Here is a 19,306-nt window from a genome sequence, read left to right as displayed (position 1 = left end):
GGATTTAGAAAGGAATGAGCCACAAGAAGGGATAATGGGGGAGAGAACATTCTAGACCCAGTGAAAACTGAGATGGGGAGGTTGAGGGGTGGGAGGAGTAGGGCCAACATCTGGTAAGGCCTTGTAGGGTAAAGTAGGATCTTTGGATTTATTCATCATGTGACCGGAAAAACCACTGGCAGATTTTTTAAACAAAGGGAAAACATAATGTGATGCCAAGTGTTTTGAAGAACACTCTGGTTACTAGACAGGCATTGGATGGTCCAGGGGCAAGAGAGAGCTCTCAGGAATCTATAGCGGTGATGGCCTGAACCTGGGGAGAAACAGTAGCAAAGAAAAGAAACAGATGAATTCAGGATGTGCTGCCTAATGTGAGCAGAGGATCCGGACACAATACCAGCAGCTAACACCGAGCAAGCTCTTAGCCTATGCCGCCTGTGCCGGGTCCTGCTGGAAGCACTTACATCTATTAACTCAAAGGAAGCCTTCGGAAAGGGGCTTTGTTTTGGCCCTGTTGTGTTTCATCAATTCACTATGGGACATTCTCCTTTTTTTTTTTTTTTTTAAGGTTTCTTTATTTATTGGGGAAGGGAGAGGCAGAGGGAATCCTCAAGCAACTACCCGCTGAGCACGGAGCCCAGTGCTCGATCCCAGGACCCATGATACCATGACCTGAGCCAAAACCAGGAGTCAGACTCTCAACCAACTGAGCCACCCAGCTGCCCCGACATTGCCCCAACATTCTTGTTTAGTGTACAAGAGATAGCATGTAATCCAAACCGGTCTATAATCCATATAACACAAATAAAATTTGAGTATTACATAATCAACAATTTAAAAGACTTTTTAAAAAATGAAACAAAATGCTAGTACAGACTGATCATTGATCCATAATTTTTTATCCTAAAATTGCCTTTTTTTTAAAACAGGAAATACAAACTTTATCAAAAGGGATAAGCATCCCTATCTTATCTCTCGATTAGCATACCTCCTTCCCTCAAAATAATCCGAATTCAACATCTTCTCCGTATATGCATCTCTATCACAGGCAACCATCACCTCTCTTGAAATATCATAATCACCTTCTGACTTCAGTGTCCACAGGTGTTTCCTATGGTCAAGCGCAGCCAGAAGGATCCTTCTAAAATGTAAGGCAGATAATGTCTACTATCTGCTAAGGACAGTCCAAGGGCTTTCCATCTCGCCTGGAGTAAGAGCCACAGAGCTGCCCATGCTCCCCCAGGACCCATATCATCAGGACCCCAACTATTTTGCTGACTGCACTCCTATCACTCTGCCCTCTGCTTGCTCAAACGTGCAGGACAGGCTTCTGCCTCAGGGCCTACTGAAATAAAAGCCGCTTGAGGCCAGGGCATTCTTTGTCCTACACAGAGAAGGCTCTATTAAAAACTGAATGAACACTGTTGATAATTTAGAAATGAAAGAAGAGTGTAAGAACATAATTTAAACATTTTATATAGCATCAGGGCATAAAAAAGAGCTCCCCCACATGTTGGGGAGCATTTCCCCCATGCAGGAAACTCTCCTTATCATTAGCCTCTCAGGATATTACAAAAAAAAAAAAAAAAAAAAAAGAAAGAAAGAAAAGCAAGCAAGAAAGAAAAAGAACTTCATGGTCAACTGAGTTTGGGAGATTCCTGGTTACATGAAAATTGAACAAGTTTTTCTGCTGGAGTATTTGTTAATAATTTTACTATGTGAGCCCATGATCAAGGTACAAGAGAAAGGTAATAGAAGGCAGCATTTTCCTAAATGTATCTGACCAGATACTTTTTGTGCAGAGCATTTAGACCAACTAACAAAATCCAGAAAATGTACCAGGGGCTGCTACATATGGTTATCATGTTTTAGCCCACGTTTCCCCTGCCAATAAATACAGTGATCAGAAACAGAGACTAGAGCAAATTTACCGGCTGAGAAATGGCAGGGGGTAGTGGGATGAGTTTTCTTTCACCCCCAGCCTTCCTTGATCAGGGAATGGGGGACACTGGGGCACACCGTAAGAAGATTCCCTGAAATAGTGAACTTTATAAACCAACGCAGGAAAGGTTGTAATAGGGAGATTCAGAAATCAAAGCTCTATCTATCTACTAAGAGCTGGGATTTAGGAGTCATTTTACTACTAACCCAAATACCTTTCGTGTATTAACCTGAGTTTTAAAGCCCTGTCTTCTAAGACATACTCAAACATTCAAGAGATGAAATTTATATCTTTAAGTAAAATAAGGTTTTGGTGAATTTGCCCAGCTGGTCTCCCTATCTTGCAGTAAATGTACCCAATGCAATATCTGCGCTCCACACAGCACGAGGCCTTGCAACCAGGGAGGGAAGCTTCGGGAGTTTCCTCTCCCTTCTATTAAAGGGGGTACGGGTGGCGGGAGGGGGGGGATCTAAGCAATTCTATGCTGGGGATTTAAAGGGGAAATAGACTTTCTTTCAATCCTGACTTCTTTCTGTTCCTTATAAATCTTCCTCACTGTTCTGAGTGGTGGTGGCATTAAAGAACTGGCTAAAGGCTTTAGATTTAAGATGGCTTGAAACCTTCCTGCTCAAATTTTGACAGGACGGGGGAAAAAAAAGTGCAAAAAGTGCGGGGGTGGGGGTGGGGGAGGTGTCTCTGAGCCTTATGCCCATAAATCCCTCTGACTCTGAATTTACAATCCATCTGATCCGGCTGCATGAGGTCTCTACCTTTGGTGCACAAAGGTCTCCCTGAGCCAGTTTTATTTGAGTTCCTCAGCTTGGAAATAGATTCTGAGAACAGTGTTCAAAGCCCCAGGAACAAATGTTGTAAAAATAAATAAATAAATAAGGGGGAAACACTGAAAGCTTATAAAGGAAAAAAAAAAAAACCTGCATCACATCTAGGTGAAGACTTTCAACAACCAGCTCAGATCGCAATGCAAAGCTAAATGGTATATATTGTTTGGTTGGGAAAGAAAAGAAAAAATGTGAAAATTACCACAAATTCGGCATAAAAATTCCTCCTAAAGAATTCCTGTTAGTTCTTTGGCTAATTTATCATCTAAAGCCCATGAGTGTGGCCTGGAGCCCTTACGTCTACATGTTTCAGGTAGGGTATGCGGCACTGAGTGTTTGAAAATTGGCCAGTCTGAATCGAGATGTGCAGTTAGTGTTTAATACACACCAGACTGCAAAGATAGTGCAAAAAAAAGGGAATGTAAAATAGCTCAGGAATAATTGTTTTATATTGATTACGTTTTGAAGTAGTAATATTCTGATGTATTGGGGTAACCATAATAGATTGTTAAAATCAATTGAAATTTAATTGATTTTTAACAAATATTATACACCACAAATTGTATAAAATAAAATAAATTATTCAGATCAAGTAAAATAACTTGTTTCTTTTTACCTCTTTTATTTATTTATTTTTTAAAGATTTTATTTATTTATTTTTGCGAGAGACAGAGAGAGAGAGAGAAAGCGTGTGCGTGCCCACGGGCACGAGCAGGGGCAGGGGCAGAGGGAGAAGCCAACTCCTCACTGAGCAGGGAGCCCAACTGGGACTTGATCCCAGGACTCTGGGATCATGACCTGGGCCGAAGGCGGACGCCCAACTGACTGAGCCACCCAGGTGCCCTCTTATTACCTTTTAATGTGGCTGTCAAAAATTAAAAAGTACAATGAGTGGCTCACATTATATTTTCTATCAGTGTTGTTCTACGTGATTAAAAATAAACAGAAGTGGCCGATCCAGACAAAATGTATAGTGTTTCTTACAGATACCTCTAGACAAAGAGCTGAGAGCATTTCCAGTTCCCCTCACCTCTCCTCGCTGTATGTTTTACTACTGGTTCAGCCACTACGAACATATGAAGCCCTTTGATTTTTTTTTTCTCCCTGTTATCCAATAAATAGCAGTTAAGAGTCCAGCAAAGTTATTTCTACTGCATCAGTGATTCTAAAAACAACCTAAAGCAATAACAAGAAAAACAAGGAAACGACTTATCAAATAAAATGAATGCTGGTTAAGATTTTGTAGACACTGAAGCCTAGGTTCTGAAGTCCTAACAATAAATCTCAGCCAAGCCACGTACCTTCCCAGAAGCTCAGTTGTCCCGTCCTTAGGGTACCCCTCTCATAAGGGAGGTGAGAAAATTAAATGAGGTACCATCTAGAATGTTCCTGACACCGGCAACGCTTATTAAATGGTGTCTACAGTATCATCATTACAATCTCAACCACCAGCACCACCTCCAACACCATCACCACCACCTCTCCGCCTTCTTTTTGGTTGTCCAAGGGCTCCCCTGGGGTCATCACGTTTCTAGATTGAAATGATCTCCAATTTAACTGGGTTTTCTTTTCACACTCTCATCTGCATTTCTGTGATTCTCAGTACAATCCAACCCGGTAGGAGCACACCACACCACATGTCAGCGACACACCATCAAACAGCCCTGGGCCAAGTTCACATCTAAGGAAGACTCTGTGTGATGGGGCCTGTGGGACAGTATGGAGGCCAGAGGCCAAGGCGGCTTCTGCCTCGCCAAACCAGGTCTCCAGCTTCGTACAACCAGGCATTACCCCTCCACTGAGCATAAGCTAAGTACTAGGGCCCCTTCATAAGTTCTCCTTCATATTAACCCAGGACATACACATAAAAGATCAGCCAGATGGAAATCAAGTATTTCACTACCAAAGGATGAAACATTCTGCTCTAAAATGGAATCTTTATTTCAGTAAAGTCATTGAATATACTTCAGCCAGTTCCCTCACCATTTAATGGAAGTCACTACAGAGAGAGACATGATTGGCCCCATCACAGAGCAGCAAACACCAGATAACCAGGGACAGTGTCCTTGATACTTCCAGAGTTCATTAGGAGGCAGGACAAGGAAAACAGACAGTGCCTTGAGCACACCCACAAAGGACTCTCCGGGAACAAAGCAAGTTTTCAGAGAAACTGCAATAATTCCAGGAATTCCAGTCAAGTACAAGGCAGGGTGAAAAACATGATGTGGCAAAACTTATTTTTAATAGAAAATGTCTCAATCTTCCTTCTCTTTTTTTTAAGTTTTATTTATTTAAGTGATCTATACAACCAACATGGGGCTCAAACTCACGACCCTGAGATCAAGAGTCAGATGTTCTACTGACGGAGCCAGCCAGGTGCCCCTCAATCTCCCATTTTAATGAGAGAGAAAGCAAGACACTATCGAGTTTATTAACGACAACTGTTTTGTGAACAAGCCAAGTTGGGTCTCACAATTTTCAAGATAAGTGAAATCAAAATCATCATTGGTGTCTTCTGGAAACATTTATTTGAACGGGATTCCATTTCTTTCTTTTTTTTTTTTTAAGATTTATTTATTTTAGAGAGAGAGAGAAAGAGAATGAGCAGGGGGCAGAGGGAGAGAGAGAGAGAATTCCAAGCAGACTCCTCGCCAAGCATGGAGCCCCCATGCAGGGCTTGATCTCACAACCCCGAGATCATGACCAGAGCCAAAACCAAGAGTCAGACGCTTAACTGCACCACCCAGACATCCCCTCCGTTTCTTACAAGGAATATGGAATAGAGGACAGGAGAAAGTTATAAATCTCATTTCCAAAAGAGTGATATTGCCAACTTAAACCGAGAGGAGAGTGGGACATTGGGGTTATACCAGTCTGGACAAAAACTGAGTTAAATAAACGTAAACAAATTTCTTTGGTGGAGAAGAAGGCTTTAAAATTGGCCAATATAAAATACATCTGCAGGAAGGCATTTTGTGTCTAAATCTACTTCCAGCAGAAAAGAAGGAATCCATAAAGGAGTGCTAGCCAACCTGACCATTTAGTCCGTGCTCCAGAATATCAGACTACGGAAGCCAGGGGTCGATACAGGAGCTCAGCCTCTGGTGGACCGGCCCACGTCTGAGTTGTGTCGCAGCCTGCCATGCTTGCACGAGTGTGCAGAGTGACGCTGGGGGAGGCCTCTGTGTGTGTCACAAGTGCATGAGCTCACCTGGGAGGAGGAAGGCAGATGCAAGTCACTGGCAACATAACTGAGGGGTCCAATAGAAAGATAAGCGTCTAAGCAGAATGTAACAGAAGCATTCGAAGAACCAAGATCCATTTCCCAAAATGAAAAGTGTTAATATTAGCTTGTCTCTAGGCAGGAAGATGGGAGCTTGGTGGACAGGAGGGAAGACAGGAGCAGGGCAAAGTAACATGCCGAAAGACATGGATACTGAAGACAACTGCAGGCCTAAGCAGACTGTTAAAAGGGAAAAGAATCACAGAGCAAGGTCAGCCTAAAACAAGTAAGTTCTTGCCCCCTGAACAAAACTTTACTCTTAAGAATGCCGTACACCACCACCAAATCGTTCCCGCACACACGGCCCACCAGGGAGACAAATAATCCAATGTGTTTGTGCCATGGTTGCAATGAACCCATGTTCTTAGGAACCTAAGCCAGTGGAGCCATGCTACGGATCCACTTTTTAAAACACAGATTCATAAATTCTTCATCAGTGATGATGAAATCTCAAAGGCTTTCAAGACCAAACGTGTTTTGTTATTATTGTTATTTATGATTTGTGGGAGAAAACTAATTTGGTGGTAAAACCTGATGTAAAGAGATGTGAAGCCATTTAGAATACTGAGATTTCCCACTTAGTGTGAATATTCATCTGCATGTTGCAGGGTTATTGGTACATTCAAGGAGTTCTAGAGGGCCAGACCCCACTATGTGTCCTCGGTAATATGTATAGCATATGCACCATAATACCTTTCCAGAAAAAATCCTGAATTCTGAAACTTCTGGCCTCATGAGTTTCAGCTAAGGGATCGCAGGCCTGTACCATATGGTAATGTGTACATGGTGTATATTAGGAAAAATGCCTTTGCTGCTATTCACTTGCTAGGATGCTCAAAGCAGAGCTGAAATGAACCAGCTGTGAGTTTCACTGGAAAGGGCGCACACAATCAATTTGGATCATTTAAGCCTATTGAAGATTTCAACTCATAAAGTACCAATAAGTCTGAACCAACAACTCCTGCGATCTCTTATTGTAATAAACAAGATTTTAATGACCTTAGACAACAAGTATGCAATGAACCTCCACTTTAATGGAGCTATCAGAGGTTTTATCTGGAGATTTCTCTTTGCATTAACTCCAACTTCAGTTATCTATGGAAACCCACATGATTCAATCCTATCAAGTGTTACATGAACCTTTGTTCAAGTTACCAATCACAGAACAGGGAATGAGCAGGGGCAGAGAGAAAACTTAGGATACAGTAGAAGCTGTCATAGACAACCGTGGTCGCAGAGGTAATATAAAGTTGAAGAGCCATGGAAGAACTGGAGCGGGACACACCACTGTTTTAATCACTGAATGTTCTGTGGTTTCACTTTAAGGTTACTTAATCAAATCTAAAAAATCCTTTTTGCCATGTAAAGTAATATATATATTCACAGGATTCAGGGATGAGTGAGTGGACATTTTGGGGGGGCACTATCCTGCCTATCAAAACCCCCAATGATCTCTCTTTATTCCTTCAACTTACCAAGTATCTCCTGTCTCAGGGCCTTTGCATGTTCCTGTTCTACAGGCAGGTTCCAACTTATCTCTTCCACCTTAACAAATATCACTTCATAAATATAGCTTAGTAAGTATCTGCCTAGAGGTCTTCCATATCTCATGGCAAAATATCCCTCTTCTTCAGAGACAGTATCATGACCGATATAACACAGCTATATTTATGTGACTGCTTGCTCAATTTCTGTGTCATTACCAGAGTGCAAATACCTCAGAGGTAGGGTCACTGTCTTTCTGGTTCACTTTTATAACCCAGCGCCCACATGACAGTAGGTACTCCAGAAAAATTTGCTGCTCGGCAAGGAATAAAACTGCATAATAGGAAGTGAGGGCATCTGGGGATCCAAATTGGGTCTAAACTCCTAGGCATGGCATTGTAATCTGATTCCGACTTTGTTTCCTAACTTAAACTAAGCTGTAAAGAAAACTGGATATTGAAAGGCTCTTATTTTGTTTTTACAAGGCCATTTATTTTTCTATGAGATGGGATGTTTTGAAGTGTAGGAACTCCAAGAACAAGTCCAGGATCACAGCCAGGAAAATGTGGGGAGGTCTAATCTCTGGATGTGTACGAAGTTGTTACAGGTGACCTCAAGGAATTCCCGGGAAGCAGCAAAACCTACAAAGTTGGGCTTGTTGCAACTGACCCTCAGGGAGCAGGTCCAGATTCTTGCAGGGCATATGCTTACAACTCAGCCTGCAGAGCTGGAGCACTGAGGCAGCTGCTGAAATCAATAGCCAAGGTGACGACTTAACCTCAAGTGGAACCTCAAGGAACCAGGACCAGCAATGCTCTTACCCATCAGGCGAGGTACATTTCCTCTCTGAAATCCACAAGAAGATGGAACAACCCCTCAAGCAGGGAGTCCTCAGGATTCAAACATACTTAAAGCAATGCCACACACAGGTAAAGGAAGGTTCGATTTCAAAGAAACATACTGCATTCTCTGCTTCAGAGTCTCACAACAGTGACATTTTGGGCAGGATAATACTTTATCTGGGGGGCTGTCCTATGAATTGGATGTTTAACAGCATCCCTGGTCTCTACTCACTGGATTCTAGGAGCATACCACTGCCCCTAGTGGTGACAACCAAAAATGTCCCCCGACAATGTGTAATGTCCCCCTGGGCGGGGAAGGCCATCTCTAGTTGAGAAACAGCGCTGTGTTCTATCAATCTCAGTGCAATCTTCAACCACGACTCTTCTCTGACTCTGTTTACAAGACAGATAAATAATGTCCCCAATGCTGATAAATGACCCCATGATACATTACAGTTTTACTTTCATTTTTTAAAAAGATTTATTTATTTGTTTTTTAGAGGGAGAGAGAGAGAAAGCGAACATGTGCTGGGGGAGGGGTACAGGGAGAAGGAAGAGAAAGAATCTCAAGCAGACTCTGTGCTCAACACGGAACCCACTTGGGGCTCAATCCCATGACCCTGAGATCATAACCTGAGCCAAAATCAAGAGTCAGAGGCTCAACCAACCGAGTCACTCAGGTGCCCCTTCTTACTTTCATTTTTAATTTCTTAGAAAACAACATAGTTATATGGAGTGAAATAAACCAAGTCTGAGATGTTCAAACTGTAAGAACATCAGGGAGAGTTCCTGTTGATAAAGAGCTCAAATAAAGCAATTTAACATAAAATATTACAGACATGTTTTGGGAAAAAGTGAGCAACTTTTCCTTGCATTTTTTTAAAGTTAAATTTGATCCCATTACCTTTGATCTCTGAAATTCCAATTTCCTCCCAATACATCCATTAAGTAATCTAACATGTTTATCACATTAAAAAAATAAAAAAACAAGCTACAAACCAGATGGACATCGATGAGGAACCGAATTAATACAGGCAGCCTTACCATCTGACATTACTTAAAAGAAATAAATTCAAACAACTTGGTTGAACAATAAGTCTGTGCATTGTAGCTACCATTTCTAATTAGCTTCTGAATTTCAGGGCATTCTGAGTAAAAGAAAAGTGAAATACTCATTTAAAGTAGTAACTTTTAGAAAGAATATGCATCTAGTCTATGCATTTCTCCAAATATGAATGGAATAAGAGGAGGAGACAGGCCCGTCACCACATTAAGGGATGTAATTAAGAATGAGGCAAAAGTTCCCAGTTCCCATCTCTAGAGCTCTTCTTTACCAAGGCAATTGCCAAAATCAGTTCCCAATCTTTCAAAGCACAGGTCTTTTGTTCGAACAACACCAGATGAACAAACAGCAGCCCAATTCTGAGATAAAGAGGCTTTCAAGAAAAACTAGCTGGACACAAATTATCCCTTCAACTCACACTGCCAATGAGAACTGGTCAGCAAGAACAGAAGGAAAACCCTAAACCTGTAAAAAGAGGATATCATTTTGCTTCTAGGAATCAAGTTTTCCAAGCAGCAATAAAGCTAAGAACTCTAAGAAGTGATTCATTCAGTACAAAAGGAGGAGAGCCCATTAGCACAAGCCCTACTCAGGAGACCTTTAACTAGTGTAACTAGTACAAGAAGTCCCACAGACAGAAGAATCTTAGTACCGGGAATTTGTCAGCTGAACAAGAAAAAGCGTGAAGCATTTTCTCAGAATAGTTATCTCTGGTTTCTTCACCAATCACAGATAAGAAACAAATTTATATGTGAATATAGGCATCTCCAAACAAAGAAATACTACTGATTTTCTCATCTTGAAAGGATTCTTCACTTATGCTTCAAGGATGCCTAAATGGTCCATAAATGGGCTTGAGGAGGTAGGGTGAATGATGAAATCCTATAAACTATGTGCAAATCTGTGTGTATATCCATGTATTTTCCCTATATGGAGGGGATCTCAAGTATTCCTCAGATAATCAGAGTAGGTCATGACTTCCTAGAAGTTATAAAACACTAAGAGTTGCTGTTCCATGTTTGAGTCCAGTCATAGGCTAGAAGTCACACCCATTCAGTTCTTCCTCAAATTTGTAAAGCTTACCACAGAAGAGAACCAAACAACCTAACAAACTTGTGTGCCCCAACAAAAGAATATCCACATCCTGATGATGATGAAAGGTAAAAATAAGGTTAGCAATGGAAAGGGTGTGCTGCCCCCACCCAACATTAATGAAGGAATTTAGAGTCTTGCTCTCTCCCTCCGTTCCTTACCAAAAAGATACAAACCATCTCCCGTACCCACACCTTTCTTGTGTCTAGCAGCGTGGCTCTTTGAGAAAACTGACACAGGAAAGGCAAAATGTCACCATTGATCCCAGCAATGTTAACCGAGAGTCACACCACCAATGGCCACAGCCTCTTTCTCGAAAACTGGCAGGAGCAAACAAATCTTACAACAGCCTCCCCACTGAGAGAAGGTTCTGAGATGGCTCTTCATGTACCAAGTAACTTTTCTCTTTTCTAGAAAAGGTTGAAAACAGTCACCTGAGTTTCATACAGAATTTCAGCTTTAAAAAGTGGGACTTCAGAAACAGAGTAAAGGAATTGTGTCAAATGAAACAAATGGTTGAAAATCCTTGGCCAGGGGTGAGTCTACTCAGAACATGATGCCCCTGACTTCCCCATGCTTCTCCAGTTAAACAAAGGTGAGAAGCTTGAGGAGGAAAATAACACCCGTCAAGCTGTATATCAAGGATTTCCAGAGACAAAGGCATGGACGGTACAAGTTTGATTTGCGAAGTCACTGGGGTAAAGAGGAAGCATCTCATTAATGTGAGGACCCAAAGAAGGGCTACACTTGACATCGCGATGTGTTCTCACCTCCACAGGAAAGCGCCTGCCGTTGATGCTGTGTTCAGAGCCCGCCGAGCCATTGCTGTGTCCCCAGTGAAATTCCACCTTCTCGGCTTTGAATCTGCCAGGCAGGCCGGCACCACTGACAAAATAGTCGTCCTTTAGGAGGATGGCAACTGTATAAAATGGAAGGGAAGGGAACAAAGTGAATCTTTCCATGGGAAAACTGAATGACTTCCTCCGTTGCTTCAAATAAAGTTCAGGCTTACATGATGTGAATTATTTCCTCACGTTCCTGTTTAAAAAACAACTCAAAAACACTAGTTTGAATAAATTAGCACAATCTAGCTGCAGAATGTTCTCAAGCTCCAGCTCACTCTAAATCTTGAAAATTCCCAGGGAATGATCTCAGAATTTCTTATCCATTTCACAGATGGAAAAAAAGGAAAAAAGAAAAAGAATGGAGACAGTCACAGAGTAAGACGCTCTGAATCAGGGTCTCCTAAGTCTGCTCGACGACCAAAACAACCTGGAGAGGGAGATTTTTCTTTTTGTAAACCCTGACTCCTGGGGCTACCCCAGGGTTCAAGGTCTGAAATGAGATGGGAAAAACATATGATAAGCCAGATGTGAGAGGCACGTTTCTTTGATTAGAAAGCTTACGCAAAGATATCAGGAAGTAAAATTTGCAGGTTCTTCCAATTTTAAGGCAATATCAGTGGGCATACGGCCAAGGTGGGGGCTGCATTCATGGTGTTTGAAAATGGTGCCCAGGAAAATGCTGGCAAAATTTTATTCATTAAGTCATTCAAATAATTGCAGATAACCAGATTTCATTTAATACTCTGTTTTATTCCATGTATAGGAAAATTTTACTTAGCCCATCCAAAAGAACACCTGAGAATTCCAAGACATAGGGAAACTTCGTCAATTTAAACCCTAACTTTCAAAAACATTCCCCTCCTGAAACACAGGAGAGAGACATTGAGAACAAATAACTTGGATTTATACTAGCATAACAATTATCTTCCCAAAAGGAATGTAGTATCCAAATGCCTAACAAACAGATTTTATCTTACAAGTGATACATTCCCTTTTTTTGTTTGTTTGTTTTCTAAAGTGAATTCATGCATTCGTTCAACTCTTATTGGCTGCTAAATACGGGTAAGATGTCAATCAATACACTTCATGGTTTGTGATCAACAGTCAACTTTGTGTAAACCACAGAAAAGCTCTTGTATCATCACTGTCTCTTCTTCCTAAAGAGATACCAGTTCAAGCTTTAGAGAGAAATCCTGCATGAAAATTAGGTCTCCATAAAAGATAGGGACTAGGCTAATGACCCATCTCTAAAACAGTGCAATTAGTTTCAGTTCTCCTCTATATAAAGGAAGCATTAAAAGCAAGTAAAGGAACCCTGCTCATATAAATCCCTTTTTATTGCATTCAAAAGACAGTTTTTCTCCAATTTCTGAAAAAAAATACAGTGAATGTTTAATTAGTGGGACAGCAAATTAAGAGATGAAACGAAGTCAAAGCCAAGTGTTTCTTGCGCCAATTAAACATGCTACGGCGCTGTTTCATCTTTGCTGTGTGCTAGGCATGTTTTAGCAGGGGTTGGCAATGTTCTCTGTGAGGGGCAAGATAGTAACTATTTAAGGCTCTGTGGGCCATAGGATCCCAGTTGCTACAACCCAACCTAGTCTCTGTAGCACTGAGGCCGCCAAACACAAAATGAAAATGAACATTCCAACAAAACTTTACCTAAATTAAAATATGAATATAATTTTCATGTGTCATGGAATCTTAATCTAGCTTCGATTTTTTTTTTCAACCATTAAGAATGCAGAAACAAGCAGGGGTTGTAATTTGGCGATCCTTAAAACACAGTATGATATTTTCTAAGATAAAATATATTAAACCAATCATATGTCTTTAGTTCTAAAGCCAAAATACCTATGAATTAGCTCAGTAGTGTCTTAAATACTGTTGATTACTCTCATCCTGTTATAAATTCTATACATAACACTCTGCATCCAAAGGATGAAGGCAAAACATTTTGAGTGCATCTGTTACAATATATACCCAGGGACTCAGCAGCATCTTATAAATATTTGATTTTACCTAAATCATTTATGTCTCTGTCAGGGGTGATTTTACTTGTTTTATATGAATAATTAAAAGCATAATTAGGGAACTGTACAATCTGAAACATTAATCTCATTTTTCATTTTACTGTATTCCTCACTAGAGCACACAGCACGCTCCGTGTTCATACTCCCTCTTCTGAACGTGGCTTCTATTTTTGTTTACCTACAAAATTGGGAAGTGAAAACTTTCCCAGCTATCATGTAACCATTTTCTGATGACCACTGATGACACAGAGCTGATTGAAAACAAAACAAAGGTACTTCCCACAGAACACAGAATATATTAAGAGCCAAGAGCTCAGAAGATGGACAGACCTGGATTGGAATCCAGTTCCGCTTACTTCAGAGCAGTATGACCTTGGGTAAGATACCTGACTTCTTTGTGCCTCAGTGTCCACCCCTGTTCACATGGCACTAATAGGATCTAAGTGGCAAGGCCCTTGGACCTCTCCTTTTTCAGATAGAGTTGCATTTTTTTTTAAAGATTTTACTTATTTATGAGAGAGAGAGAGAGAGAGCACAAGCAGGGGGAGGGGTTGGAGAAGGGGCAGAGGAAGAAGCAGACTCCCCACTGAGCAAGAACCGTGACAGACTTGGGGCTCCATCCCAGGACCCTGGGATCATGACCTGAGCTAAAGGCAGATGCCTAACTGACTGAGCCAGCCAGGAGTCCGTCAAGTTCCATTTTAAAGCAATACTGACTTCCCCACAAAATGAAGTGTCCTAGGACAGACACCACAGCAATACTTGAGATCATAAGTGCTGAGTAGATGCTTTGAATTCATTACAACACAGAGTAAAAAGGTATTTCCTCTTCTTGATTATTTCTATGCTTTGGTCACATCGAGGGGAAAAACAAGTCTCAATTTGGTGCTAACATGCTCTCCACACTTCCCTGATATTCATTCATTTCCCCCTTGTACCCAAGAGTATTATGCTGAATTTAATAACTTTGGTATAATTTGATTTATTTTCAGAGATCACAGACATACATGCTTATATTAGTCTATTCATGTCAAATAGCACGGGTCTTTCCATTAAGGTGTTGGTAAAAAGTTTTCCTTTATAATCAATTCCTCTAATTAAAATAAAGAGAGCCAGTTGAAAGAAAAAACAGTAAGTAGATAATACTACAATAATAATAAAGGGGCACCTGCGTGGCTCAATCAGTTGAGCGTCCAACTCCTGATTTCAGCTCAGGTTTTAACCTCAGGGTTGTGAGTTCAAGCCCTGCGTTGGGCTCCACGCTGGGAGTAATGAATTTCAATTTCAATTTTAAAAGAATAGAAGTAAGTTGAATCTGGATTAGGAGACAATTAGGAAGGTAGCAAGCAAGAGCTAACAAACGGAGACTGATAGGAAAGGAGGGGTAAGCAGGAAAGGTACCTCGGAGTGGACTTTCTAGAATAAGGCCCTCTGGTTGTTGAACTGTTACTGTGGACTGGGATGGAATCACAGAAGAACAATGAAGGGAGTGAAAGGAGCTAAGTCTCCAAATTCAGAGTTTCTTAACCTAGAGTTCATAGTCCACGGCAGGAGCTTCAGGGTCTATACCCTCCTGAGACAGGAAGTAAAATGCAGAGCATGGGTGCAGATCTGGGGCCAGACTCTGGAGCCAGTGGAGTCTGAATTTGACTACTACCATCTGTCACACTCCAGTTGTGGGAAAGGCATTATATTTCTTGGTGCCCCAGTTCCTGTTCGGTACAACTGGAATAATACCACAGTAGCTTCACGGCTTTGCTAGGAGATGACAGGAATGACAAATGAAGAATGCTTACAACAGTAATTGCTGTATGACATTATAGCATAAAGATGACACTGCATAATTGTGTAAGTGTTGTTTATAAAGGTTATCATCCTAGGGAGAGGAGCCCCTGTATCTGAGTCTCCCCAGAATATAACAATACCCCAGGCTATGCAGAGGGGGAACGGACAGGTGGGAGTCACATTAGTTTTCTCTGGAGCTCGAAGGGATAACTGAGGACCTGGCATCCATGGCACTGTTTGCAGGACATCCACCCACTGTTTATAAATTAAACTCAACATGTCTATATGATTCTGGGCTAAAGCAAATGTTCACACCAAAATCTGAGTAAACAGCAGTAGGTGCCAAAAGTTAAATAAAAATGGATGGGAGGGAAACTAGCTGCTTGCTATCTTCCTTCCACTATCCCCAACCAATTTTTAACACTATAAAATGAGAAAAGACCACTATGATTGGATCTTAATGGTGGGATCCGCCCCCACTCCCCACCCCGACCACCCACAATATAGGTGTCCATTTGGGGATGCTTTGGGCCCTTGGTAAAAGGGAAATGTTCTGGTCTGAAGTCAAGAAACATGAGCTTAACACTGGCATTTATTTCTTCAAATATTGACCAACTTATGAGTGGGAAGAAAAGGTTAGTAAATCTGGCATAGCTTTCATGGAGGGCACAGTTGGTGGGAAAGACAGGCCCTGGCAACTAAACAGCAAAAACAGCCCGGCAAGTGGGACAAGTGGTAACAGGTGAGAAACCAAGCCCAGACAGGAGAAGAGGAGTGGGTATCCGCAAGGACTGATGAAATTACATGAGCTGAGAGTTAAAGGAGCAACCTTGGGAAGTGCTGACGAGAGGGGAGCAGGAAAAAGAAGCTCACGCAAAGGCTCTGTCGTAGTGGGAGTAAGCAAGAGGAAGCCAGGGTGGCTGGCGCCCAGACAGCAGGGTGTGTGACACAGAAGCTGTGGAATGAGGCAGGGACAGTGATCAATGTGTCTTTACCCCCAGGAGAAATGGAAAGTCCTTGATATGGCTGAAAGTGAGAACAAGAAAGAAAGAGGGTGAGACAGAAAGACAGACATGATCAGATTTAGGAAATAAAATTATTCCGGCTACTAAGTAAAGAAGGCCCAGAAAGAAAACAACACTAGTTGGGGGAACAAAAGTTGGGAGGTTACTGCCATCATCTGCTAAAGACAGACTGGACACGTTAAGTTGGAACAGCCTCAGATATTGATGAGCTGTCAAGTCATGGGATTATCCAGGGTCTCAGTTAACTCACTGCTAACCTGAGCAGGATGAACAAAGTGGGTAAGTTGACCCTTTAATCATACAAGATATGACGTATGTCAATCTAGCAGAGTCCTGTGCCCTAAAAAAGAAAGACAGCCTTCAAAAATGACCCTCAAACTTCAAAATTTACTTAAGTCTCCCCACGTAAAATAGCACTGGTTTTCCCATTATCATTGGTTATGTAACTGGACCATAATTGGCTTCCGTCTCCTCCAAAACTAGTTTTACCATAGGGGCTGGGGCTGTGGGATTCAGAGAAAAGAAATGGAGCTGAGCAGACATAAAAAAGAGTTTGTAGTATATCTAGCTAAAGACAGACCCAGTGAAATAGCTCTGACTTGAATTCCAGAGTTCAGGCAAGACTGAGTAATAACAGGATGAAAGAACCCAAGAATTTGGACCTCTGAAATAGGAAAAATTTTATTTTTTAAGTTTTTATCTTAATTCCAGCTAGTTAACATACAGAATTATATTAGTTTCAGGTGATTCAACAATTCTATACATGACTCACTGCTCATCATAAGTGTGCTCTTAATCCCCATCACCTATTTAACTCGCCACCTCCACGCCACCCCCCCGCCCAGCCCGGGAGGTTAAGAGTCTGTTTCTTGATTTGTCTCTTTCTTTGTTCATTTGTTTTGCTTCTTAAATTCCAAAAATGAGGGAGATCATATGGTATCTGTCTTTCTCTGACTTATTTTATTTAGCATTATACTCTCTAGCTCCACCTGTGTTGTTAATGGTAAGATTTCATTCTTTTTTATGGCTGAATAATATTCCATTGTATATATATACCACCTCTTCTTTATCTGTTCATCTATGGATGGACACTTGGGCTGCTTCCATACTTTGCCTATTGCAATCTATCTTCTTTTATTAATTTAACAACGATTTCCTGAATCCATCGATGCCAGGCATGGTGGCATATGCAGACAAACAGAAAAGAATGTAGGCAAAGACAAAAGCACATAGTGAACAAATAAAATACAAAGTGGGAAAATGGAAGTAAATGAATGCATGATGACAAATGCCTTTACTATTTGTCCTTGGTGTGGGAGGAAAGAACAAGTAGTGAAACACCAAAAAGCCCTCCAAATAGTTAAAATTCACAGAAGCCCATGGCTTATTAACATACATCAAATGCACCATCTAAGTCTTAAATTCTGATCATTTAGCTAGAAGCTAATGCTAGGAACAGCAAGATTATCTTGAAATGTTCTTGATGAATGCATTATCTTTTCATTCTACAAAAATGAAAGAAAGGGAAATAACTTTAGATGAAATCAAATGAGAAGTGGCACGCAGACAGTTATGGTTCCTCAGGAAGAAAAAGAGAGATGCTATCTGTCTTATAAAGATATTTTAGACAACTTTCGAGAAGTGGGCTACGTACAACTAACTTGCTCTATTGATTATGCTGGATTGGATATATAGCACTCTCAGGGGGTTAAGACAGATATGAACATTAGAACTGTTTTATGGGAAAGTTACTGTCTGTATGTAATAGGCTGCTTTAAATATTAATGTTCTATATTCATATTTTAATATCCAAAAGACAGTCTATTTTACAGATAAGTGACCTGTAAATTTCCATCACAAAAAATAAATACTTTCTACTGAATTTATTTTCTGGAAGAACAAATTTCAAAAAAGGACTTTTGGAGAAAAACCATGTGTTGCTTAAAAATTAATGGAGAAGGAAAGGGAAGTTTTTTTCTTCATCTAGGTATCCAAGATAAATATAAAATGAAGAACTGCAACAAAGAAAGACCATGTGGCTTATGTGGCTTTTCTTTAATTAACCTTTTAATTTTTCTGGTAATTATAGATTCACGTGCAGTTGTAAGAGATAATACAATGGTCCTGTGTCCCCTTTGTCCAGTTCCTCAAAAAAGTAACATCTGGCAAAACCATAGTTCAATGATATGCGTGTTTTGTATTTTTAAAAATTTTTCTGGAATGCCAACAGTTTACTCAGAAGCAAATGTTATACTTTAATAATAAAAAAACCATGAGAAGCATTGTGTTTTTCCCCAATTATATTAGAAAATACACAGAAGAACAATTTTAAAGAAATGGATTTACTTCAAAGTACGGGTTCTCATACCCACAAACATACACCCGTAAAACTTGTCAAGGCTTTTAAAAAAGCACTTAAGTCCAGGGCTCACTTTTGGAGAAGGCTGCAACAGGGGTCAGGACCTGGGTATTTTTAAAAACTCTTCAGGGAGTTTGGATGTTTCCTTCTGGTTGACTCTCTGACTTTAGGTCGACTGGGGAACTTTGGGTTTTCTGGGCCAGGCTTCTGGAGTGTGGGGAGCTTTTCTTGCAGATTTACTAGGAGTAGTGAAAAACTTGGCCTCTGCTATTTGGGAGTCTGTCATGGGTCCTCTTTCCCCAATGAAGAACTTCATTCTTTCTCTTCCTCTTCTTTGATTCTCGGCTTCTTCCCTGGGCCTCTACCGTGGGTCTTGGGCTCTGCAGCATTTGAGGTCGCCAAACCTAGGAAGGCCTTTGTCTTCCCACAGCTATATTGGGATCAGGACGGAATTGTGGAGACTTTCATGCCACGAGTAGCAGCAAAGGGATTTAATCTTCGGACTTTTCCAGCACTTGGTGCTTTTCCTTTGCTGGCCACTTTCTCCTCACACTCTGAGGTCTCTTCCTTCCCCGGTTGGGGTCCTATAGGTCCATTTCATCTTCAATTAGGGCTGATGATATGCGTGTTTTTCTAAGTTACCTATCAACAGTATTCACTGGGGATATTATCAATCCTCACCCTTAATGTAGACACAGCACCTGCACTATATG

General features: G+C 41.0%; 1 protein-coding gene across 5 annotated transcripts in view; it reads right to left on the bottom strand.

Annotated features, from left to right (window-relative positions):
* Window positions 1-19,306, bottom strand: part of PTPRG (protein tyrosine phosphatase receptor type G) — a 699,320-nt gene that overhangs the window by 259,496 nt on the left and 420,518 nt on the right. For all 5 annotated transcript variants that reach the window (XM_027587463.2, XM_027587464.2, XM_027587465.2 and 2 more), the window contains exon 4: window positions 11,317-11,465. In XM_027587463.2, the coding sequence (XP_027443264.1) occupies window positions 11,317-11,465 (149 nt within the window). The remainder of the gene's footprint in view (window positions 1-11,316; window positions 11,466-19,306) is intronic.

The sequence above is a fragment of the Zalophus californianus genome, chromosome 1 (assembly GCF_009762305.2).
Source record: "Zalophus californianus isolate mZalCal1 chromosome 1, mZalCal1.pri.v2, whole genome shotgun sequence".
NCBI classification, from domain to species: Eukaryota; Metazoa; Chordata; class Mammalia; order Carnivora; family Otariidae; genus Zalophus; species Zalophus californianus.
Note: the sequence above shows the minus strand (reverse complement) of the source record. Positions and strands in the feature narration are given on the sequence as shown.